Source organism: Lithobates pipiens, unplaced genomic scaffold (genome assembly GCF_037356315.1).
Source record: "Lithobates pipiens isolate NorthernLeopardFrog02 unplaced genomic scaffold, aLitPip1_a1.2 Scaffold_28, whole genome shotgun sequence".
NCBI lineage: Eukaryota > Metazoa > Chordata > Amphibia > Anura > Ranidae > Lithobates > Lithobates pipiens.
In genome coordinates, this window is record NW_027507789.1 from 134,965,346 (window position 1) to 134,991,665 (window position 26,320).

At 44.7% G+C, this 26,320-nt stretch overlaps 1 protein-coding gene across 1 annotated transcript in view; it reads left to right on the forward strand.

The window, feature by feature from the left end:
• SGSH (N-sulfoglucosamine sulfohydrolase) overlaps positions 1-25,922 on the forward strand; it is a 99,612-nt gene extending 73,690 nt beyond the window's left edge. Inside the window, exons 7-8 of the mRNA XM_077459596.1 lie at positions 7,940-8,143; positions 22,656-25,922. Coding sequence (XP_077315722.1) covers positions 7,940-8,143; positions 22,656-23,212 — 761 coding nt within the window. The 3' untranslated portion in view covers positions 23,213-25,922. The remainder of the gene's footprint in view (positions 1-7,939; positions 8,144-22,655) is intronic.
• Positions 25,923-26,320: the final 398 nt, after the last annotated feature.

The following is a 26,320-nucleotide window of genomic DNA, read 5'->3' on the forward strand; positions in this document are numbered from 1 at the left end:
TTGCAGCAAGCAAAAGGAGCTCAATGTTTAAGACTGTAGTCCCTGGGATAACAGGAAGAGATGACATCCATCTCAGGATTATATAGGAGGGTCATAATGGAATGGGGCCAGTATAGCCTGAGGGCAAAAATATTCAAAAGTTATAGTTTTCCAGGAGTGTCTCCAGATATACTGGAGAGAACAGTTGCAGGATAGTAATGGAAAGCAGCCAGTGTCACAAAGCAGCCATGACCGGGGGTTTGTGACAACAAAAGGATTGTTCTTAGATGCACAAGTATAGGAACAACGATACACACTGAAGGCAGTAAGGGAAAGGTAGTCAGCCAGGGCGGCGCATTGGTCCAACCAGTTGGAGGCTAAGTCGCAGTCCTCAAAGAAATGGACATGGCCGTCGTCCTCCACTCTCAGCCGGGCAGGGGAACAACATGGCATCCTTGAGCTGAAGAACACGCAAGCGCATATTAACATCATGGAAGTGGGATCTCTGATGTTGGACTTTGTTGAAAAAGTCTGGAAAGATGGCCACATGTACATTGGTAAAGGGGATGTTACCTTTATCTCTGGTCAGGCGAAATATCTTGTCCCGGTCTTTGAAATTGAGGAACTTTGCAATAAATGTACATGGTGGGGCTCCTTGAGGAGGCCGTGCAGGAATGCGATGTGCTCACTTCACAGCAAACATCACTGAAAAGGCTTCTCTACCATATGTGGTGATGAGTAGATTCTCCAGAAAGCCCGCCTAATCGGATCCCTCCACATTCCCCGGGAGACCAAAAAATCTGAGATTGTATCTGCAGATACAATTCTCCATATCGCCTTTTTTCGCACTAAGCTGCTGTATTTGGCGTTGCAGTTTCTGTAGTATGTTGGAGGGAATGTAAGATGTCTTCCGTCCTGCTGATGCGGGTCTCGGTCACACACTTGCTTAGACAGATCTTGCCGAATAAGGGAGATATCAAGCTTCACCTCTTCTCCTATTTCGACAGTAAGCATACTTTGGCAGAGGGAGATGGCTTCTTGGACCTTGTTAGTGGCATCTGTGGATTGCTCTGTGTCCGACGACGCGCTTGCGCCATCTTCGGCCTTTTGATCCTTCTGTTGTCGCCGGAATCTGACAAGCTGGTTACTGGTCTCAGTAACTTTTTTTGGCAGAGATGTATTCCAGAGGGATGTGGGTATCCACCTGGGATAGGTAAATATGGAAAATCCACAAGTACAGTTGCAGTAAAAAGTATGTGAACCCTTTTGGAATGATAAGGATTTCTGCACAAATTGGTCATAAAATGTGATCTGATCTTCATCTAAATCACAACAATAGACAATCACAGTCTGCTTAAACTAATAACACAAAAAGAATTAAATGTTACCATGTTTTTTATTGAACACACCATGTAAACATTCACAACGCAGGTGGAAAAAGTATGTGCACCCTTGGATTTAATAACTGGTCGAACCTCCTTTGGCAGCAATAACATCAACCAAATGTTTCCTGTAGTTGCAGATAAGTCATGCACACCGGTCAGGAGTAATTCTTGACCATTCCTCTGTACAGAACTGTTTCAGTTCAGAAATATTCTTGGGATGTCTGGTGGGAATCGCTTTCTTGAGGTCATGCCACAGCATCTCAATCGGGTTGAGGTCAGGTGTATTTTCTTCTGTTTAAGCAATTCTGTTATTGATTTATTTCTATGCTTTGGGACATATGGCCTTAAGTTCTCCTGCAAAATGTCTTGATCAACTTTGGAAATCATTTTCCATCGATGATAGCAATCCGTCCAGGCCCTGACGCAGCCCAAACCATGATGCCCCCACCACCATACTTCACAGTTTAGATGAGGTTTTGATGTTGGTGTGCTGTGCCTCTTTCTCCACACATAGTGTTGTGTGTTTCTTCCAAACAACTCAACTTTGGTTTCATCTGTCCACAGAATATTTTGCCAGTACTGCTGTGGAACATCCAGGTGCTCTTGTGCAAACTGTAAAGCAATGTTTTTTTTTGGACAGCAGTGGCTTCCTCTGTGGTATTCTCCCATGAAATCCATTTTTGATTAGTGTCTTGCGTATTGTAGATTCGCCAACAGGGATGTTGGCATATGCCAGAGACTTTTGTAAGTCTTTAGCTGATACTCTAGGACCCACTCCTAGGAAGAGTAGCAGCAGTGCTGAACTTTCTCCATTTATAGACAATTTGTCTTACTGTGGACTGATGAACAGCAAGGCTTTTGGAGATACTTTTATAACCCTTTCCAGCTTTATGCAAGTCAACAATTCTTAATCGTAGGTCTTCTGAGAGCTCTTTTGTGCAAGGCATCATTCACATCAGGCAATGCTTCTTGTGAAAAGCAAACTCAGAACTGGTGTGTGTTTTTTATAGGGCAGGGCAGGGCAGCTGTAACCAACACCTCCAAGCTCATCTCATTGATTGGACTCCAGTTGGCTGACACCTCAGCACAGTGGTGGTCTAGTGGTTAGCACTCTCACCTAGCAGTAAAAAGGGTCGATGGTTCGAATCCCAACCACGACACTACCTGCCTGGAGTTTGCATGTTCTCCCTGTGCCTGCGTGGGTTTCCTCTGGGTACAATGGTTTCCTCCCACACTCCAAAGACATGCAGGTAGGTTAATTGGCTTCTGTCCAAAATTGGCCCTAGTATATTAATGGGGACCTTGGATTGTGGACTCCTTGAGGGTAGGGACCAATGTGGCAATTGTAGACACTCAGGGTTCACATACTTTTTCCACCTGCACTGTGGATGTTTACATGGTGTGTTCAATAAAGACATGGTAACATTTAATTCTTTGTGTGCTATTAGTTTAAGCTGACTGTGATTGTCTATTGTTGTGATTTAGATGAAGATCAGATCACATTTTATGACCAATTTTTGCAGAAATCCGTATCATTCCAAAAGGGTTCACATACTTTTAATTGCAACTGCATATTACCAGGATATCGATTACAGGAGTAATGGCAAGTGGAGCACTTACTGCAACCACCCTACTCCATCGCCACGCCCCAGTACTGTGTATTTTGGTGTAAATATTTCTATAAGTTGCAATGAGATATCATGATGACTAAAAATGATGCATTTCCTCTAAAACCCCTGTCTTGACTGCTTTATAGAGATGGCCTTGTGGTTCGCCCGGCGGTCGGTTGGGCGCGAATTTTGCGTGTTTGCAATTCCCCAAACCGGCGGACTTTTGGCGCTGTTTGCCCGGTGGACATATGTGTTTACATTGTGAAAGAACTTTGACCCATGATGACACATCCATCATGGGGTATAGGACAGCCAATTGAGACATTTCAGCACATGGACATACCCCCTACCTTATAAATAGACCTGATCTGGCGGCCATTTTACATTCTGTCTTATGTCAGTGTAGGGACAGGATGCTGTGTGGAGCAGGGAGTGACTGTAGTGACACAAATCACTAGCTATTAGGTTCACAAAAGTCCTTTTAAGGACTGGTATAGGTTTAGTGCAGTATATAGGGTTCGGTGCACTGCTGTGCTGGTGATTGCTGAGTGCACTGCTGACTGATTCTGCAGCTGTCAGTGTAGGGACAGGACGCTGTGTGGAGCAGGGACAGTCAGTTTAATCACTAGCTATTACTATTAGGTCCACAAAGGTCCTTTTAAGGACTGGTATAGGTGTACAGTATGTAGGGTTGTGGTGCACCGCTGCTGACTGCTGCCCGATTCTGCAGCTGTCTTTTATCAGTGTAGGGACTGAGGGACAGTCTGCAAATCACTAGCTACTAGGTCCACAAAGGTCCTTTTAAGGACTGGCATAGGTGTACAATATGTAGGGTTGTGGTGCACTGCTGCTGACTGCTGTCCTATTCTGCAGCTGTCTTTTATCAGTGTAGGGACTGAGAGACAGTCTGCAAATCACTAGCTACTAGGTCCACAAATGTCCTTTTAAGGATAAGGCTCTCTATCTCGGGGCTGGTGTCAGTGCTCTCTATCACGGTGCTGGAGTCAGTGCTCTCAATCACGGTGCTGGAGTCAGTGCTCTCAATCACGGTGCTGGTGTCAGTGCTCTCTATCTCGGTGCTGGTGTCAGTGCTCTCTATCACAGTTCTGGTGTCAGTGCTCTCTATCACGGTGCTGGTGATCATCTCCTGCATCCTCTTCATGGCCTGCTCTGACCTTTCCTCTCCTCCATGGCCTTCATGCGCTCCTGAATTGTAAAAATTTCACAGATAAAAAAAGAATGCTTGTCGTTGTGGATCCCAGATTCACTTCATACTTTTGTTATGTCAGTGTCCATGTGGTGGGACTATGTGTGCACAGCTAGTAAGTATTTTGTGGCTGAAAATATGACCTGTAGGTTTTTAAGGTTCGCCTGCCATTAGTCAATGGGGCCAGCCGCAAACTTTGCAGTTCGCAAAAACTTTTGGCCACGTTCACGAAACGTCCCGTCGGAAGTTCGTCCATCTCTACTGCTTTACAGGATCTAAGTGGAAGGTGTTCCAGTGATACAAATCACACTGAACTGGCATAGGCATATGTGGCAATTTGATATCATTATACTATTCGTGGACACCTTCGGGCTCTCCCAGATTGTCCAGATCTTGTATTCCAAGGAAAGGTTTACAACTCCACTTCTCAGTCACTGGCTTTAATGGCCTGGCTTATGAAGCTCAGGTCATAAAAACACAAAAATAGGCAATTTACTTTTTGCAAAACCTACCATAACACCTGGAAAGCCTTTTTCTCATGGTGCAAGGCAAGGAACTTCCATTCCAGTAAGTACTTTATTGAACGAACATTGTCATTCTCCATCAAGAACCAAATTTCGATCCTGAGATTCTTTCAAAGACCTCTTCCCTCTCACACCTTAGTGAAATTCTTCATACAGAATGTTGCTCAAATTGGTTCCACCAGTGTCGCTATCGCATCTCAATCTGGTTCTGTCTTCCCTTCAGAAACTGCTCTTTGAACCTATCCAGGATATCCCTTCTCTACTCCGAACTTGGAAGGTTGCCTTTCTTATTAATATCTCTGTAAGGTGAGTTTCTGAGTTGGTGGTCCTAACCTGTAAGGCTATGTTTCCACTATTGTGTCCCCAAAGTCACGCAATTTTGCCATGATTTGACCTATTCTTGAGGTCTATGGACCTCAAGTCTCATCAATGTGGGACCAATGTAGTACAGGGACTACTTTGAAGTCACTGCATCTTGAAGTCACACAGATATGAACGGTACTCATTGGAAATCATGGGGTACAACTTGGCATGCGACTCTTCAGTCCCAAATCGCATGAAAACCCTTTCTTTTGCTACACAGAGACAGGCTGTCTTGATGAATCAGGCATTTTCCTTCAAGTTTTTTTTTCTTTTTTTTCTTCTCCAGAACAACAGGAAAATCCCCTCTGTTGTCTACATGGGGTATGTGCTGTTCAGCTATAGCTTCTTTTAGACAGACTGTCTCTCTTCATCATTCCTGAGCGTCCCAGAAAGGGACAGCCTGCTTCTCTTTCAACCATTTTCAAGGGGATTTGTTAGGTCATCATTGTAGCCGATTGACTGAAGGACAAGGATCATCCCTTCCTGTCGAAGCACACTCCCCATTAGGTTAACTCAGGGGTAGGGAACCTCGGCTATCCAGCTGTTTTGAAACTACAAATCCCATCATGCCTCTGCCTCTAGGAGTCATGCCTGTGATTTTTAGGGTCTTGCAATGTCTCAAGGGAAATGTCGTTTCAAAACAGCTGGAGAGCCGAGGTTCCCTACCCTTGGGTTAACTAGTGTTTCACAGGCTTTTCAGCATTGTACATCTGTTTCTCAGAGCTGCAAGTCTTTTGCCTGGCCTTATATGTACACATTTGTTAGGTCAGGGCTCAACAAACCCCGGGCGCCAGGTCGCATTTGCGACTAGAATTCGTGTCCTGTCTCCGTGTCGACCCCGAACTCCGCCGTGCGATTGCATCGGGCCGCGCCGGCCAGTAATTGAGGCCGCGGCTTTGCGGCCTTCTAAAGTCTTTCCATAGTCTGGCGCCATCTTGTGGTGGATGTTGAAATTACAACCCATCCAATAATGCTAATGCTAATGGAGCTTCAAAGCCCTGCCTGTTTTTCACTGCCCGCCCATTTCCTTCCCAAAGTGAAGAGAAGGAAGTGATTGCGGGCGTCATCTGGTGCCTTTTGCCCAACGATGAGTGTGGTGGCTGGTAAATAGCTTTATATATATATATATATATATATGTATATATATATATATATATATATATATATATATTTTTTTTTTTTTCATAATAGCATTTATTTATTTTTTAAAAGTAAAAAAAAAAAAATTTTAATTAAGGAAGGAGCCTGCTTGGCCCCTTTCACGAGGGCTGTCTGATCAGGTTCACCTGTCATTTTTTCAGGCGGACCTGATCGAACCCTTAGCGGGGATATGGCAGTAAATAAGCGGGAATATGGCAGAAATAAAAGAAGTCACATTCTTTTGTTAACCACTTCGTGCCTGCGCTATAGATGAAATATGTCTACAGCGCGGACACCAATTGCCGGGAGGGTGTCCCTGGACATCCTCCTGTTTACTTCCCCTCTGCACGCCGCCATGGGCGTGCATCGGGGAAGTTCTGTGTTGGCCATGTCCCTTGGATACAGCCAATCACAGATCATGCTAAATGGCCAATCACAGCGGCCATTTAGCACTCAAGCGGTGTGTCCAATGAGAGGTGATCTCATATGTGGGGGCCTGGGGGCCATCTTCCCCTCACTCGTCTCCATGTCAGGTCAGGGACAGGTCCAGATCGCCGTCACGGACCTGGCTCCTAACTTTTTTAGCTGGCTCCTAGATTCCAAGAAAATTTGTCAACCCCTGTGTTAGGTTTTACAAGATGGATGTCCAGGCCTCAACTGAAGCCATTTTTGGTTGTGAGGTTCTTCAAGTGTCTGTAACCTTTTTTGAACCTGTTACCTGTTTACATGTGGGCTGTTGGTATTTTGTCTTTGTTGCTCATTTCTGCTTTTGGACATCCCAGTCTCTCGCAATGACTTCTTCCCTATGTCCCTCGATTTGCTGTAGAATCCTTTTATTGTAGTTCATAGGTCCTACCCTTCAGTTATGATCAATTCCTATTTTTACTTTTCCACAAAACTGAAGCGTAGTGGTAGAGGTTATACCTGGCTGTGTTATAGTTTTGTTTATCAGTGTCTGATCTTCTGAAGGCATCTGCATTATCCAGTGTTTCACAATTATGTCTACCATACCCCTTAATGACTGTCAAAAGATTTTATGGTAAAAAAAACTGTTTTTATAATACAAAAAAAAAAAATGTAACGACCCTTTTATAGATACTGTATGTTCAAAACATATGATAAGGCCTTGGCACAACCATGATAATAGGACATTGCTCTTAACATGACAAAACCACATATAGATATAGTTTCTACTTTACCTGTAAATGTTGTGTTTACACCCATCGTCATAGCCTCTTTACTGTTCAGTGAGGCCACCTACTGCACAAAAGGACAAATAGGGAGGCAGAAGGGGCCAGACTAAATATCACAGGAAAAGTAGAGAATTTGATAATGACTCAAATGCCTATATATATGTATTTCCTGATCACTTTGAAATACAGTAGGCCTGAACTTCTTCCTTTGCATCTTTTTTTGATATTCTTTGTTCAAAAACTTTTGGGTATTTTTTAAACATATGGCCAGTTCATAACAGTGCTGATATTAATTGGCCCACTCTAGTATCTTAGCACCGATTCAGTACATGTACTATAGTAAAGTTGTAGGTTTGGCAATATGATTTTGAAATTTACCCTAGGCACATTGCGCTACTAGTTTATAAATGATTAAACATGTTAATTCAGTTTTGCATTCTAGGGATGCCACATAACATTTTCTCTAGGCGCTGTATGTAAAACAACCTCACTGTCACAGTGATAATAAAGACCAATTATCTCTCATTGTGCACTACAGGAATAGGTCTGATCCTCTCTGAACTGCGTAGTTCCGGACATGAAAATGACACTCTTGTAATATTCAGCTCTGACAATGGAATCCCATTTCCTAATGGACGTACTAACTTGTATTGGTCAGGAAGAGCAGAGCCCTTACTGATCTCTTCTCCTCGTCATCCAGAGCGCTGGGGGCAAATCAGTGAATCCTTTGCAAGCCTGCTTGGTAAGATGCTTTTCCTAGGTATTGGTAGTGGGGACAGATTTTGCACTGTTTAATATATAAATGTCATATTCACATATTTTACCTTGACAGTACAATTGGCACTGCACATTACAATGTGTAAATACAGTATTGGAAAAGGCATATATGGTAGAAGTGCTGAAGTGTTAGTAAATGTTATTTATGTTGATATGATATGACTTCATGTGCTTATTATAATTGCAATTGGGGGCGCATGAAAAGAGGGACATGGTAGAAGTTGGTATAAAAATAAGGAAAGAGAAAAACTGAGAGGGAACGTGTGGGGTAATGTAGGTGAACTTTATCAAAGTTCTGTTAAATGTGACATTTACATATTGAGATAGTCGGAAGCAAATGTGGCTCTATGTAATTGTGAACTATATCTCCATACTGCTTTTATATACTGATCACCAGGGGGGGCTTAGCTAATGTGCCCACACTGCCCAGCATGATCTTTTGTTGTTGATATACAGGAGGCCAAAGTATATAGATATTTGCTCTATTTATAATAGAACTTTTCTTAAAGCTCTTTAGTATCAAAAATGCAAGTTTAATTTCCCCACCAGGTCTTAACTGATGTCTATGGCCTCTGCTGACCAAGTGCCTTATTAGCATAAATATGACTACCAAAGGTATATCTGTCTGTTTAAATACATTCCCAAAATCAATCAATATAATGGTATTTTGTAGCTTCTTGGACTGTCCGGTAGTAACAGTATTTGAAACAGCAATAATCCTTTATAATAATAATGTAAAACACCTTGCAATATGTCACCTGTAAGGGATCTTCCCGGGGTAGGGTGAGTTTGGACACAGTTCACAGCAGACTTGGAATTTATAAAGCAGACCTTGGCGTTTATTCGTGGTACAAACAGTCCAACAAACAAAATATACAGCAACACCGTGCTTCTTGTGTATAACAGGAACAAAATAATAACAAAACAAAACAACCTAGCCCGGCTGGGCGCTTACTAACAGGTTCTTCTCACCTATCTGACACTTATAAACACAGCGTCTTTCGCCTGGATATCGCAGGGTGGGTTTTAGCTCCAGCAGTGGCTGTGCTTGCAGCTTCCTCCAACACACAGACTGTTCATTTCCCTGGCTGAGAGCGAACACCTGCAGGCCCGCAGAGCCTTTACCTTCCCAGGCTAATTAGGATCAAAGCTCACCTGATCCAAAACCCAGAACTGGATCGAGGGATGGGGGGTGTGGAATGACAGGTCCCTCTACCAAACCTACCTGCCATTCCATATAAACCCAGGCCCGGCAAGATTAAATAACAACTCAGCAGCATATTGCTGCTGAGAAACTGATCCATCCTGGACTTACCATCTCACACTGTGTAGCAACCTAGGTGAGATGTACACCCCCTCAACCACTTCTCCAGTGACATGTCTACATATCCCCCCCCTCTTTTTCAGACCGGAGGGCTGAGCCTTTTGTCCCCACAGACAACTCACCCTCGACAATGCGTCAGCATTTGCCTGTAATTTCCCTGGCCTGTGTTCCACAGTGAAATTAAAGTTTTGTAAGGACAGAAACCATCTAGTCACTCTTGCATTTCTCTCCTTGTTTAACTTCATCCATGTTAGGGGGGCATGGTCTGTCACCAACTTGAATTTCCTGCCTAGCAAGTAATACTTTAAAGATTCTAGGGCCCACTTCACTGCCAAACATTCTCGCTCCACAATGGCATAATTTTTCTCGGCCGGGGTTAGTTTTCTACTCAAGTACGTCACCGGATGCTCCTCACCATTCACTACTTGTGAGAGTACTGCACCTAAGCCTGTGTTAGAGGCATCTGTCTGGACCAGAAATTCTCGCCTGAAATCGGGGGTAACTAACACAGGTGGTTGGCACAAGGCAGACTTAAGGCTTTGGAAAGCCTTCTCGGCCTCTGGGGTCCACGTGACCATTGCTGTCTTTCCGCCCTTTGTCAAGTCAGTTAGTGGAGCAGCAACTGAGGCAAAGTTCGGCACAAATCTACGGTAATAACCCGTAATACCTAGGAAAGTTCTAACCTGTTTCCTTGTCAGGGGTCTAGGCCAATTCTGTATTGCCTCAATTTTATTTAGCTGTGGCTTAATCAATCCTCTCCCAACAATGTAGCCCAGATATTTGGCCTCTTCTAGGGCTAGAGCACACTTCTCGGCATTTATGGTCAACCCTGCATCACTTATGGTATCCAACACGGCCTGTACCTTACAGAGGTGACTTTCCCAATCAGGGCTAAAAATGACCACATCATCGAGGTAGGCAGCTGAGTAATCCCGATGTGGTCGCAGAATCAAGTCCATCAACCTCTGGAAAGTTGCAGGCGCTCCATGTAACCCGAACGGCATCACTACATACTGGAATAGCCCATCAGGGGTGGAGAAAGCAGTTTTCTCTTTAGCCTCGCCAGAAAGTGGAATCTGCCAGTAGCCCTTTGTGAGATCGAGGGTGGTTATGTACCTGGCGTTACCTAACTTCTCAATCAACTCATCTACCCTGGGCATAGGATAAGCATCGAACTTGGAGATCTCATTCAACTTTCTGAAATCGTTACAGAACCTCCAAGTTCCATTGGGCTTTGGGATTAGCACAATCGGGCTGGACCATTCACTCTGTGACACCTCAATTACCCCCAGATCAAGCATACGTTTTACCTCGGCAGATACGGCTTTCCTACGTGCCTCCGGTATCCTATAGGGCTTTAGGTTTACTCTGCTTCAAGGCTCAGTTTCAATGTGATGATGGATGAGGTGGGTACGCCCTGGGAGGTCAGAGAACTTGTTTTTGTTTTTCTGTAAAAATTCCAGAGCCTCCTGTTTCTGTGACACTGATAGAGCATCACCTACCTTGACTGGAGGGATTGGTGGTGACAAATTATCAACAGTATTTGTCGCCACCAAGGATTCCCTGTCTTTCCAGGGCTTGATCAAGTTTATGTGATAAACTTGGAAAGGCTTCCTTCTACCTGGTTGGTGCACCTTGTAGTTCACCTCACTGATCTTTTCAACAATTTCATAAGGACCTTGCCACTTCGCCAAGAATTTACTCTCAACAGTGGGGACTAGTACAAGGACCCTATCGCCTGGGTTGAATGTCCTGATTCTTGCGGACCGGTTGTAAATTCTACTTTGGGCCTCTTGAGCTCTCTGGAGGTGTTCCCTTACCAGGGGCATTACAGTGGCTATACGGTCCTGCATTTGTGCTACATGCTCAATAACACTCTTGTATGGGGTGGACTCACTCTCCCATGTCTCTTTTGCAATGTCCAGTAGACCCCTAGGGTGACGACCATAGACCAACTCGAATGGTGAGAACCCTGTGGACGCTTGGGGCACTTCCCTAATAGCAAACATGAGGTAGGGTAATAAATGATCCCAGTCACGACCATCTTTTCCCACCACTTTCTTCAACATATGTTTCAAAGTTTTATTAAATCTCTCCACCAATCCGTCCGTCTGGGGGTGGTATACAGAGGTACGGATGTGTGAGACTTTAAATAGTTTGCATAATTCCTTCATCAGTTTTGACATAAATGGCGTACCTTGGTCAGTTAGGATTTCTTTGGGGATCCCAGTCCTAGAGAACATATAAAACAACTCACGTGCAATTGTTTTAGATGCAGTGTTTCTTAAGGGTACAGCCTCAGGATAGCGGGTCGCATAATCTATGACTACCAAAATATACTGGTGTCCTCTAGCTGACTTTACAACGGGACCCACTAAATCCATGGCAATACGCTCAAAAGGCACCTCTATAATAGGGAGCGAAACCAAAGGACTGCGAAAATGTGACACTGGGGCACTAACCTGACATGTGGGGCACGACTCGCAGTATTTTTTAATGTCATCATATATCGCCGGCCAAAAAAACCTCTGGAGAACCCTCTCTCGCGTTTTGTCAGTCCCCAAGTGTCCCCCAAGAACATGGTTATGTGCCATGTCAAGCACCTGACGCCGGTACGGCTTAGGTACCAGAAGCTGTTCCACAATCTCATCCTTAATCTTATTGACTCTATAGAAAAGATCATTAGTCACCGAAAAATGTGGAAATCTTTTTTCAGCATCTGGTTCCTGAGGTACCCCATTCATAACAGCAACCTGCTCTCTCGCATTTTTGAGAGTGGGGTCCTGTAATTGTGCAGCGCCAAAATTATCCCTAGACACCTCTAAGTCTAGTATATTTTGCTCAGTGGGAGGAGCCTCCTCCTCCCCAGCCAGGACCTGCAAAGGAGAACAATCATTTTCATCCTGCACACTTCTATCATTCACAGGGGACAAAGCAACCCCCTTAGAGGTATCCCCACTCCTTTTGGGGATTTTTCTTTTTTCCCAGAGAGCCCAGAATAATGGAAAATCGCGCCCCAATATTACATTATGCATGAGGTTTTTAACCACACCCACTTCATATTGTACGGTGCCTTGTTCAGTCCCGACTTTAGCCAGCACTATAGGGTACACTTTTGTATCACCATGTATGCACACAACACTCATATGCTTTTTAGACTCTAAGTCCCCAGCCACCAGGCTAGCATGCACCAAGGTTACGAGGCTTCCCGAGTCCATTAACGCCTCAACGGGAAGGTCATTGATTGTGATATTGCAGATTTGCGGTTCAGTCTCTAGTCCAGGAACTGCAGCACAAGATGGTTCCGCAAACAGCGACTGACGCCGGCTAGCGTCACACTCCATGGGTTCAGTGGTAAGAGGGCAATGGGCAGACACGTGTCCCGCCTCATGGCATCTCCAACACTGGATAGGGCCTGGTCTCTTTGGCAAGGAGTCCTTTGTAGAGCCCCTTAGCCACCCGGGACCATCACCAGTCTTTTGTCCCTGAGACACCACTTGAGCCCTTTTCCCTCCATCACCACCCCTCCACACTCCCCCAATAGATGGAAGTCTCCTACCAGCTGACGGCACAGATCTGGCGCTCCGGGGAGGTGAAGATGCTGCAGGAACATCACGGAGGTAGTCCTCAGTCGCCTGGAACCTCTCCACAAGGTTGACAAGTTCGTTTGCATTCTTAGGATCACCTTGTCCCACCCAGCGTTGCAGGTCAGTAGGAAGCGCTCGGAGGTAGCGATCCATCACGACCTTATCTAGGATTTGTGCAGGAGTAGAAGTGTCTGGCTCCAACCACTTTCTTGCCAAATGGATTAGGTCATACATCTGGGACCTCGCTGATTTGTCCAAACTGTAGCTCCAGTTGCGTACCCTCCGGGCACGGACTGCAGTAGTAACTCCTAGTCGGGCAAGTACCTCCTCTTTTAGCCGAGCATAGTCCTTAACCTCTTGCTCACTGAGGTCATAGTAGGCCTTTTGAGGTTCACCTGTTAAATAGGGCGCAATTACCTCTGCCCACTCAGCGGCTGGTAACTTCTCTCGCTCAGCCATGCGCTCAAATACTGTTAGATAGGCCTCAACATCGTCCTCAGCAGTCATCTTTTGCAGCGCTTTCTGCACAGTCCTTCTCCCAAAAAAAATTTCTGGAGCGGCTCCCTCCACTGTGGGTGGATTAGCGACCACAGGCGCCTCTCGCATTACTATCAGGTGCTCGATAAGTTGTTGTTGTGCAGCCATGGACTGTTCATGTCGTCTATTGGCCTCTGTCTGAGCCTGCTGTTGTTGCAAACTCACTTGCATAAACTGCTTCAGCATCTCCTCCATGTTGCTGGACTGTTTTTGGAGTGCAGTTGCAGCTTTCACCCAGGACATAAGCAGCTGTAGCCAAGTCTGTCCACACCGTTGCCCCTAGCAACCGTGTTGCCCGAATTCTCCACCAATTGTAAGGGATCTTCCCGGGGTAGGGTGAGTTTGGACACAGTTCACAGCAGACTTGGAATTTATAAAGCAGACCTTGGCGTTTATTCGTGGTACAAACAGTCCAACAAACAAAATATACAGCAACACCGTGCTTCTTGTGTATAACAGGAACAAAATAATAACAAAACAAAACAACCTAGCCCGGCTGGGCGCTTACTAACAGGTTCTTCTCACCTATCTGACACTTATAAACACAGCGTCTTTCGCCTGGATATCGCAGGGTGGGTTTTAGCTCCAGCAGTGGCTGTGCTTGCAGCTTCCTCCAACACACAGACTGTTCATTTCCCTGGCTGAGAGCGAACACCTGCAGGCCCGCAGAGCCTTTACCTTCCCAGGCTAATTAGGATCAAAGCTCACCTGATCCAAAACCCAGAACTGGATCGAGGGATGGGGGGTGTGGAATGACAGGTCCCTCTACCAAACCTACCTGCCATTCCATATAAACCCAGGCCCGGCAAGATTAAATAACAACTCAGCAGCATATTGCTGCTGAGAAACTGATCCATCCTGGACTTACCATCTCACACTGTGTAGCAACCTAGGTGAGATGTACACCCCCTCAACCACTTCTCCAGTGACATGTCTACACACCCCATAGCAAAGCTAAGCCCTGCAGTTTCTAAAATGTATTCTTTGTTCATGGCAAGACAACCTAGTCCCTACTATTGAGAGCTAGGAAAGAACATATTGTTTTCTTAAAGCTGTAAACAATAGAACTAAAAATTACTGTACATATACAGTATAAAATACATCATTGGTCACTTGCTTTAACCACTTCAGACCCAGAAGAATTTACCCCCTTCCTGCCCGGGCCATTTTTTGTGATACGACACTTTGTCGCTTTAACTGACAATTGCGCAGTCGTGTGACGCTGCACCCAAACAAAATCGATGTCCTTTTTTCTCTTATATTCACCGACTGACACAGCTCCTCTCTTAGCCATTGGATTGTTACGCTACCTTTAGGAGAAGACTCGGCATAACATGTTATGAAAAACACAGAACTTTTAGTTCCGCCCAAGGGGCGGTCCCTTAGGTATCAACCCCCCAGCCTGCCATGCAGCCTCAGTTTTATTTTGCCTAGTGAAGGAGAAGGACCTAGGAACCCTGAGGGGCCCATCGGTCCGTGTTTTTTTCTGCAGAAGTTTTGCTTTTTGCGCAAGATGAAAGATCCTGTGATCTGCTGTCAACGGCTGGCTGGGTGACAGGCTGGATACCCTTATCCTTGTAGTCTCCCCAGCCTGGCCAGCGAGCGTGTGCAGGTCAGAGCTACACGCTGGGCCAGCCACGACATACCTCAGCTCCAGAGGTGGTCGGTTAGCTTTTATGCTCCGGGGCACACATATGACCGGGCTACTGATGTCTGCATCACAGTGTGCTGAGGCCAACAGCCACCCTGTACTGATCGGAGAGTGGGTCTGTGATGGAATGTCTCCCAGTTCTTCAGGACTGGTAAGTACAGCACTCCTTGCCTCTGTGGGGCTGAGGGTAGGACCATCACTGTCCTAAGTCCCCTTCAGGTGGCAGATAGGGTAGGGTCAGCATGGCTTCAGAAACTGGTGTTTCTTCCCCACAAATCCAGGCAATTGCAACCAGTTCGCCTGCGGAATGCGCAGTGCCCCTGGACACTTTGTCAGCAGTCCTCAATTCGTTCGTTGCCAAGATGTGCTAAAAAGCGGCCCCTGCCCCGTCCTCTGGGGAGAGCTCTGACGTAGACTCGGGCCCTGCTGAGGCTGGTGACCCCTGCTCTGTCGTTTCAGATGACACTGACCAGGACTGTTCAGACAGTGAGGATGGGTCCCCGTCCGGGTCTCTGTGCGATAAAGCGCTTGTTGGAGCACTTATCACAGCTGTGCGTGATACCCTGAAGATTCAGGAGCCAGTAGATGCCTCTGCTAATGTGGCAGTCCCTTTTGGATCCCGTAAGCCAGCCCGTTCACCTAAGGTGTTCCCGTATATGACTTATTTTGACAAGTTCATTTACAAGGAATGGTGTCGACCGCAACTGACCTTTTAGGTCCCCAAATACATGGCGGTGCATTACCCCTTTGAGGAGAGCCTCCTTTTAAGGATCCCACGGACAAGAAGACTGAAGCAGTGGCTCGTTCCTTGTTTACGGTTGTGGGGTCATCCATGCGACCAGTACTGGCATCCGCACTTGTGTTGCAGACACTAACTGAGTGGGCAAAACTGTTGCATCGTGAATTGGGAGAACAACAGGCTTCTCCTGTCTGCGTGGAACTTGCAGACCAACTAGTGCAAGGCTTTAAGTACATTTGTGACGCGGCCCTGGATACTCTTCCCCTGTTATCCAGGGCTTCAGTGTCAGCAGTGGTGCTGAGGCGCTTGATTTGGTTAAAATGCTGGCCTGCTGACCAAGCATCCAAAAAAGCCCTGACGGATCTGCCCTTCCTTGACGACCGGCTCTTTGGAGCCTCTTTGGATGACATTATTAAAAATGCCACAGATGGTAAGAGTACACTACTCCCACAGGCCAGGAAGGCTAAGGAGCCATGCCGTAGACAAGGGACCTCATTTTCCGCTCACAAGCGGCTTTTTCGTCCACCCGGAGCTTCAGCCAAACGTGCCCGCCCGACAGGACAACCACTGAAGGACCAAAGCGTCCCTGGAACCGCAAGCCTAACAAGCCTGCAAGCAAAAGTGCTACCTCCTGAAGGTTTGCCCCCACCCGCAACTCGTGTGAGGGGTTCGCCTTTGGGAGTTTGCAGCCCGGTGGACCTCTCAGCTGTCCGACCAATGGGTCTATGATCTGATTTCCTCTGGCTACAAGATAGGGTTCCTCTTTTGGCTGCAAACCAAATTCTTCCCCTCCAGCATACCCGTACTCCCGGCTCGCCGGGAGGCCCTCTTGGGGGCAGTAAGGGACCTGCTGAATCGTGGGGTGATAGTACCTGTTCCGGAATCGGAACGTTTCCAGGGGTTCTACTCAAACCTGTTTGTAGTTCCCAAGAAGGAAGGGGTATGTCCAATCTTGGATCTAAAAGCCCTCAATTACTTTGTGAAACTACAGAGGTTCAGAATGGAATCAGTTCGCTCAGTAGTCGATGCACTCCATCAAGGGGACTCCCTGGCATCCTTAGACATCCATGATGCATACCTGCACATACCCATATGCCTCCGGCATCAAAAGTTTCTGCGTTTTGCAGTCGGGGAAGCCCACTACCAGTTTGTGGCTCTCCCTTTTGGTTTGGCATCAGCCCCTCGAGTCTTTACCAAGGTATTGGCTCCTGTTTTGGCATTGCTACGGCAACGTGGGATCGCCATCGTGGGTTACCTAGACAATCTCTTCCTGAGAGCATCTTCCACCTCAGAGTTAGAGGAGGATGTGGCGATCACCATGCAGACCCTGCAGGAATTTTGGAGGCTGTTGAACCTAAAAAAGTCAGTGACCGTACCGACTCCAGGAATGCAAGAGTGTTTCTCCCTTCAGACAAGCTGCAGACTCTCAGAGCAGTGGTAAAACTGCTGATGAACCGCAAGTGGTCGTCGCTGCGCTTTTGTATGCAAATCCTGGGACTCATGGTGGCCTCCTTCGAGGCAGTACCGTATGCCCAGTTCCACACCAGAGTACTGCAGAAAGAGATTTTGACAAAGTGGGACAAATCTCTGTTGTCCCTGGATCGTCAGATCCAGGTGAGCCAGTTAGTCAGGGATTCCCTGATCTGGTGGCTGAGGTCCCCGGCACTTCAGTCCGGGAAGTCGTTCCTGCCTCTGAAATGGACGGTGATCACAACAGACACCAGCCTATCTGGCTGGGGTGGAGTAATGGGAGTTCAGTCGACTCAAGGCCTCTGGTCAGTGGAGGAATCCAAGTTGCTGGTCAATCTGCTCGAACTGAGAGCGATCAGGCTATGCCTCTCCACATGGTCAATAAGACTTCGAGGGTGTCCGATGAGGATCGAGTCAGACAACGCCACGGCTGTGGCATACGACAATCATCAAGGAGGAACAAGAAGCTCGGCCGCCGCACGGGAGGTTGCTCACATACTAAGGTGGGCAGGACATGTACCGACCCTATCGGCCATCTACATCCCAGGAGTGGAGAACTGGCAGGTGGACTATCTAAGTCACCAGATGCTGTACCTAGGAGAATGGGCATTGCATCCGGAGGTGTTCAGGCTACTGTGCCTGAGGTGGGACACCCCAGACGTGGATCTTCTGGCCTCCCATCTCAATCGGAAGGTGCCGAGGTTTGTGTCCATGACAAGAGATCCATGGGCAGACGCGTCAGACGCGCTGGTGGCTTCCGTGGGATCAGTACCAGCTGATCTATGCCTTCCCTCCGCTAAAATTGTTACTACGTCTGCTTCGCAGAGTGGAGGCTGAGGGGATCCCAGTAATACTGATTGCCCCAGATTGACCCCAGCATCCCTGGTACGCAGATCTGGTGCACCTGGTGGCAGACGCCCCCTGGTGACTGCCGTTACAAGAAGACCTTCTGTCTCAAGGTCCGATTCTCCATCCTGCTTTACCATTGCTGGCTTTAACGGCATGGCTATTGAGAGCCAGGTGTTGAGGAACCGGGGTCTTTCGGACTCGGTGATCCCAACTATGCTGAGAGCACGGAAATCTTCTTCTCGGAAGATACATTGTACCTGGAAGGCTTACATCTCCATGTGTGAGGAGAAAGCATGGCATCCGCGCTCATTTTCTATATCCAGGATCCTGCTGTTTCTACAGCAAGGAGTAGACCAGAAATTGGCTTTAAGCACCATTAAAGGACAAATATCAGCTTTGGCTGTCTTTTTTCAGCGACCCCTGGCATCTCACTCTCTAGTGAGCACTTTTGTTCAACATGTAGTTCCTCCAGTGCGTCCACCGTTACCCCCGTGGAATCTGAACCGGGTGTTATCGGCGCTTCAAAAACCGCCATTTGAAAATATCAGAGAGATCCCTCTGACTTTTTCCCAGAAAGTGGTCTTTCTAGTGGCCATTACATCGGCCAGGGTGGTTTCGGCCTGGCGGCCTTGTCCTGCAAGTCGCCCTATCTGGTTATCCACAAGGATAAGGTGGTGAGTCCGCAACCTTCTTTTCTGCCGAAGGTGGTCTCAGCATTTCACATCATTGAGGACAATGTGTTGCCATCTCTGTGTCCTAAGCCGACACATCCTAAGGAGATGGCCCTCCATTCCCTGGACGTGGTTCGGGCTCTGAAGGTGTATTTCTCCCCTACCGGAAGTCAGACTCACTGTTTGTTTCGGTGGCTGGTCCAAAGAAAGGCATGGCGGTCTCGTCGGCCACCATTTCCAGGTGGATCAGACAGATTGTAGTACAGGCCTATGCCTTAAAGGGGCATGTGCCCCCCTTTCCAATCACGGCCCACTCCACAAGGGCAATCGGAACGTCTTGGTCCTTCCGACATCAAGCGTCTGTCGCTCAAGTGTGTAAAGCAACGACAGTCTGTAAATTATAGAGAAAAGGATTTTACGGTGAGTACAAAAAAATCCTATTTTTCAAACAAATAGAGCTTTCTTTTGGTGGTATTTGATCACCTTTTTTGGTTTTTAATTTTTGCACTATAAACAAAAAAAAGATTATTCTTTACTTTTTGCTATAATAAATATCCCTAAATAAAAAAAACAAAAAAAAAAAAACATTTTTTTTCTCAGTTTAGGCCAATTATATATCCTTCTACATATTTTTGGTAAAAAAAAAAAAAAAAATCGCAATAAGCGTATATTGATTGGTTTGCACAAAAGTCTACAAAATAGGGGATAGATTTATGGCATTCTTATTTTTTTTACTAGTAATGGCGGCGATCTGTGATTTTTATCGGATCAGATGCTTTCGACACTTTTGGGATCATTGACATTTATACAGCGATCAGAGCTAAAAAATAGCCACTGATTACTGTATAAGTGTCACTGGCAGGGAAGGGTTAACGTTAGGGGGCGATCAAGGGGTTAAGTGTGTTCTAACTGTAGGGAGGATGGGACTGCCTGGGGGAGAAGACCGATAGTTTTTCCTATATACTAGGAACACACGATCTGTCTCCTCTCCCCTGCCAGAACGGGGATGTGTGTGTGTGTTTTTAAACAAACACACATCCCCGTTCTGGCTCTGTCAGGAGCGATCGCGGTTCCTCAGTGACACGGCGGCGCATGCACGCCCCCTATACCTCTGTATGGCTATAGGGATTCAAGCAGGGGAGCCATTCTGCCGCCATTAAACAACGGCGGGCGGTCGGCAAGAGGTTAAAGTGGTTCATTCTTAAGCTTCAAGGTTTTTTACCTACATGCGTTCTCTATTCAGCTTCCTTTCCCCCAGTGCTTACCTGAGACCCGTCATGATCCAGCGATGTGCACAAGAGCCTTGGTTCTTCAGGGGACTCTCCCTCTTCATTGGCTGAGTCAGTAGTGGGAGCCATTCGCTCCAACTGCTTTCAATCACAGCCATTGAGCCAATGAGGAGAGAGAGAGGGTGGGAACTCAACAGAAGGTAGGGGTCAAGAGGACAAGTAAAGTATAACATGTTTTTGTTTTTTTTATTGCCTTTAATATAACTTTAAAGAAGATCTATCACCAGAAGAACAATCAGCAGCTTGTTAAACCCCCCCCCCCCCAGGGGATCCTGTGCACATAGAACTCGTTCCCATGTAAATCCATACTGGGCTTTCTGAGCTGTATTATCAAATAGCTAGCCCCGTCCACCATCTAGCTTTTTGATAGCAAAGATAAAAAGAGTTCTGAATGACAGGAGGAGAGGAGGTATGACAGGCAGTGCACATAGAGCTGCAACCTGCTTTTCCAGGGACAGAATGGAAATTGCAGCTCAAGAAGAGGACTTTTATTCAAAAATGCAAGCTGACAACAGCACAGACCAGGTACTACATTTAGCTGTGTTTGGTGATTGCAGTAGTCTGTATGTTTTGTTAGCTTGTCTTTTAGCAAATAAAAATGCTTATCTGCAGCTACAATAATTCAAACACAAGCTGCCAATTCCACTCTGTGTCCAGAATAACAGGCTGCAGGTTCAGACTCTGTGTATACTGATCAGCACAGATGAGGAGACAGTGGCACGTGGCTCTATGCTGGCTGTAGTTTATGGGAATGTCCATATTTTTAGGCTTTGGGGTGAAGCTACAGCCAAGAATTACAGAAAAAAAGAGAGCTGTATTTTTTATTTTTTTTTACAGGATAAGTTCATAGTCAAGGTGTAACATGTAACGTGTTTTGAAAGTGCCAATCCTAGCTAGCTGTGACAATAAAAAAAATTAAAAAAAATGTGGCCATGGGGGCTCCAACCGCCCTGGCCGTGTCACTCACTGTGAATGCAAAACTACTACTCCCAACAGCCTTAGGGGCTGTCAGCTTGTAGTTCTCAATGAACTACCATGGCTCTGTAAGCGCTGTGGAAGTTCATTGGTTCTGCCTGTCAGCGTTTATCGGCTTCTTGTATGAGGAAGCAGATACACTGACAAGTCTGCAGGAAACCAGCATGGCATCAGCAATCTGCTGATCGTTGGTGAAATGCTTTACAGGCTCCTGCAACAAAAACAAATAAATGCAATTTTTTTTTTACCTGCAAAAAAATAAATAAAAAAATAGTGCATTTATTATTTTTTATCAAAAGGTGAACTTATCCTTTAGCATCCACTGCTCAGATTTTAATGGAGACAAATGCTACATGTATAGGAAACCCCGGAGGATTTAAAAAATGTTTCCCTTCTGGTGATAAAATTTCTTTAAAGGGGTAGTAGATGTGTTATTTTTCCTCATCCTGTAATGTAGTGATGACCTTGTTTGTTCTTAAATTAAATTGCACAGCAGCTTGTTACTCTGGACAGGGGAGTCTAAGCCCTTGTACACACGGTCAGACATTCCGACAACAAAATCCATTGGATTTTGTCCAAAACTGGTGTTGCATACACACGGTCGGACAAAGTTGTCGGAAAATCCGATCATTCGTAACGTGATGACGTTATTTCATTACGACAGGACTATGTTCAGGCTAGTAGCCAATAGCTTTGGTCTAGGAATTTGATCTGAGCATGCATGGCACTTTGTCCGATTAGAATTCTCTACAAATGATCGGACAAAGTCCGATCGGATCATGTTGTCGGAAAATTTTATAGCCCAGCTTTAAAACTTTGTCGGTCGGATATTCCGACTGAAACAGTCCAATGGAGCCCACACACAGTCAGATTATCCGACAACACGGTCTGATCGGACATTTTCCGTCAGAATGTCCGACTGTGTGTACAAGGGCTAACAGATAGACCTCATTGGGTCTGCTTCAGTCCTGCAGGCATGTTCCCTCACAGCCTGCATCCTCTCTCTTAGCACCCCCACTGATTCTACTCAGGTAAGTCAAAATTATACCCCAGGTGGGGGAGCATGGTGTGGCCAGTGCTTAACCCCTTGCTGCCTGCAGACCTTTCACTGTCACTCATTTATCTTAAGAAACTCAAGATCTCTGTAACAGTATTACAGTATAGCCTGTTATGGGGGGCACATACCATAGTTATAATTTCATGAAGCTTCAGTTATATTTTTGTTTCCATTTCTATGATTGGTTGAAAATTAGTACATGCATTTCTGACTTTTTTATGTTTTGAAAATGTAATATTTAAACTCCAATAAATGTAATGTATGAAGACATATTAATACTTGTAATGAATTGGGTAGTAAATCTTCCTTTTTTTTCCTACTTGTTTAGATATTACCCCAACTATTTTAGATTGGTTTTCAATTCAGTATCCCAACTACAAGATCTTTGGTAAATCTGTACAGCTGAGTGGCAAATCCCTCCTTCCTGCTCTGCAGTCAGAACAGCCCTGGACAACTGTATTTGGTAGCCAATCTCTCCATGAGATTACCATGTACTATCCAATGAGATCAGTCCAGCACATGCAGTATCTTCTTGTACACAACCTGAACTTTAAGATGCCATTCCCTATTGATCAAGATTTTTATGTATCACCTACTTATCAAGACTTGCTAAACAGAACTGTGTCTGGACTGCCAACAAACTGGTTTAAAACACTCCACGACTATTATTATAGAGATCGCTGGGAGTTGTATGACCGCTCAAAAGATCCTGAAGAGCTAAAAAACTTGGCTGGTGATCCAAACTACCATGACATTTTGTACATTATGCAGGAAATGCTGAAGAAATGGCAGTGGGAGACTTCTGACCCCTGGGTCTGTGCACCTGATGGAGTCTTGGAGGAAAAACTAAATCCAGAGTGCCGCCCACTTCACAATGAACTTTAACATGCCAATATCTGTTCAGGGAGACCTTAAAATTGCATATACTGTAAATAATAATAGAAAATGGTCTTCATCTCGTCATGTCAGGAGAACCATAAAACACTCAGAAGTAAGGAAAGAGGTCAAAGGGGCATTTAGTCATCTTCGAAGGAAAATAAGGGGCCCAGTACCACTTCAGAAAATAAAAAAGCCTTTGAAATCCATGCTTTAGATTGTCAAACCGTTCTAACAGTTGCATAGCTTTCCAAAATGACCATTCAAATTGTGCGCAACTGGACACATGGAGACAGTGCGGCAACAATAGTATTATTGTTCTTTTAATTTAACAATTACCGGTAAATGTATATAGATCACTAGGACTGATATAATTCAAGCATTCACCTAGGCATGGTGGATGGCCAACTACACCAGAATCTAGTATTTTAGTGTAACATGGTTATTGCACATTAAATTACATGATGGTTTCTTAGACCTCTGAGAATACAGTGAGAAAATATATTCAAAATATATCCACAGTTACTACAAATAATGGAGGCTTTTCTAGAGTGTACCATAAATGAAAAAAACACGGTATTCTATTCACTGCAAAATTCTTTTTTGGAAATTCCTTGAGGGACACAGAATTCAGAGCCAATTTGGTTATACCACCACAGGAGGATTTGGACACTGCCAAACAAAACCAAACAATAACCAGTCTGGTATAACCCCTCCCCCACTCCCAGAATGACTCAATTTTTGTAGCAAGCAGTGCAGAGAGCGAGTAATAAACACAAAAGGTGGGATTTGTGTCCCTCAATGAAGTTCCAACAAAAGGATTTTATAGTAAGTACAAAAATACTATTTTATTTCTCCTCATTGAGGGTATTGAAACATCCAAAAGCAGTCCAACTGAGGGGTGGGCAAAACAATGAAGAAATCGCTAACAGGGCCAACTATAAAAAGGCTGGTAAAAATGGGGTGACCGCCCTATTAATTTAGAACCACAACAATAAAAATAGTTTAAATGAAAATTGATCAATAAATAATGTGCTACGATAAGTATCATAATTTCATATGTCTATCAATCTTCATCTCCTATTATTAAATAAAAAAAAAAAAATACCAAATTCAGCAATAAAGTGACAGTTAATAAATAAAATGTCCAAAAAATGAATCAATAAAAATACCAAAATCCATCAATAAAGTGACAAATCGTAAATAAAATGTGGAAAAAAATCATCAATATAGTGATTAGTTCATAGCTCACCATTAAAGTTGCAAAAAATATGTGCAAGTAAAACATTTAATCTGTGCAAAAAACACACCCATTGTCCATTCCAGTGAGTTATTTAAATCCTTGAAGGTGATGTACACTGGTTGCCTTTTTTGCTATTCGGCATTGCACTACTTTAACTGTTAAATGTGCTGTCATGCAACACTGGGCGCAAATTAAATTTTATATCATTTTTTTTCACACAAATAAAGCTTTCTTTTAGTGGTATTTGGTCACCATTTAGTTTTTTTTATTATTATATAACCGAAAAAAGACCAAAACATTTTGGGAAAATATACAATTTTTTACTTTCTGCTATAAAACCTATTCAATAAAAAAAATATCTAATTTCTTCATAAATTTAGGCCAAAATGTATACTGCTACATATCTTTGGTAAAACAAAATCCCAATAAGTGTATAATAATAGGTCTATGTGAAAGCCATAGCGCCTATCATATATGGTATATATGCTGGGATTTATTTTATTTTTTTCATACTAGTAATAGTGGCGGTAAGCGATTTATAGTGGGACTGTGATAGTGCGGCAGGAAATCTGACACTTTGTTGGAACTGACTAACTGACAGTGACACTAATACAGTGATCAGTGCTAATAGTCACTGTACTAATGACACTGGCTGGGAAGGGGTTAACATCTAGGGACAATCAATGATTGTGTTCCTCACAATGTGCAATGTGTGCTGATTTTTACAACCCATCAATTTCAATTTGCTTCTTTTCCCTGCTTAGTAGGCAAAATAAACAAAACAATTGTTCCCTCTGTTCAGAGCCCTGTGTTGATTGTCAACACAGGGCTCTGGGCTGTGATTGGACACAGCCAATCAGCAGGTCCCGGCCATGAATCATTGGGTGGGATCTGCAGACAGACTGTGTCAAATTGCAAAGAAGTAGGTGGATGGGGGTGCGCTCCACGAAAACAGGAAGTGATGTACCATTACGCTGCAGTATATGCTCTGCGGCGGGGTGGCAAGTAATGGTCAAAAATTATAATGGTCAAAAATATGTCCATCCCCCTAGGACAGTAGCAAAGAAAATGAGGCATGCTGGAATTACGAGGTTTTATAGTCACTATTTTTTTTGTTTGTCAGTGCCAAATTCTACTGTAGGGAGCAGTAAATTGAACTGTCTCTGAATCCTGTGTCCCTCAATGAACATGAAAGAAATTGGGGATTGTAACTGAAAGAGGATGATATCCCAAGGAAGGGAAATACTTTAGCCAGTTCTTGCCACTGGAAATGTCAAATACATACAGTAGATATTTCATATGTCCCATAAATTCCCGCACAGAACTGAAATGTTTTCACACCTGTACAACAGTTTTAAGCAAACGTATATCTACTATACCTATGGCATGCAACCACAAAGGGATAAGTGTTTCATGAATGCTTTTTTCTTTTCTCTGTCAATTTACTTTTGAAGGAAATAAAAATTATGAAACTAATTTCCAGTTGCTCTGTCCCACCTAAATGTGTTTTTGTTTTGTACTGAACTGCAGCAGGTTACTATTTGGTTTACGCTGGGAAATTTGGTATCTCCCTTTGTCCTCCCCCTTTTTTGCTAGTAAATTCAGTTCTAGCTACAGCTATGTCTTGGTAGGTTTGTAGTTGCGTCATACTCTTTCCATTTTCGGATGATGGATTAAACAGTGCTCCATGAGATGTTCAAAGCTTGGGATATTTTTTATAACCTAATCCTGCTTTAAACTTCTCCACAACTTTATCCCTGACCTGTTTGGTGTGTTCCTTGGCCTTCATGATGCTGTTTGTTCACTAAGGTCCTCTAACAAACCTCCTAGGGCTTCACAGAGCAGCTATATTAATACTGAGATAAAATTACACT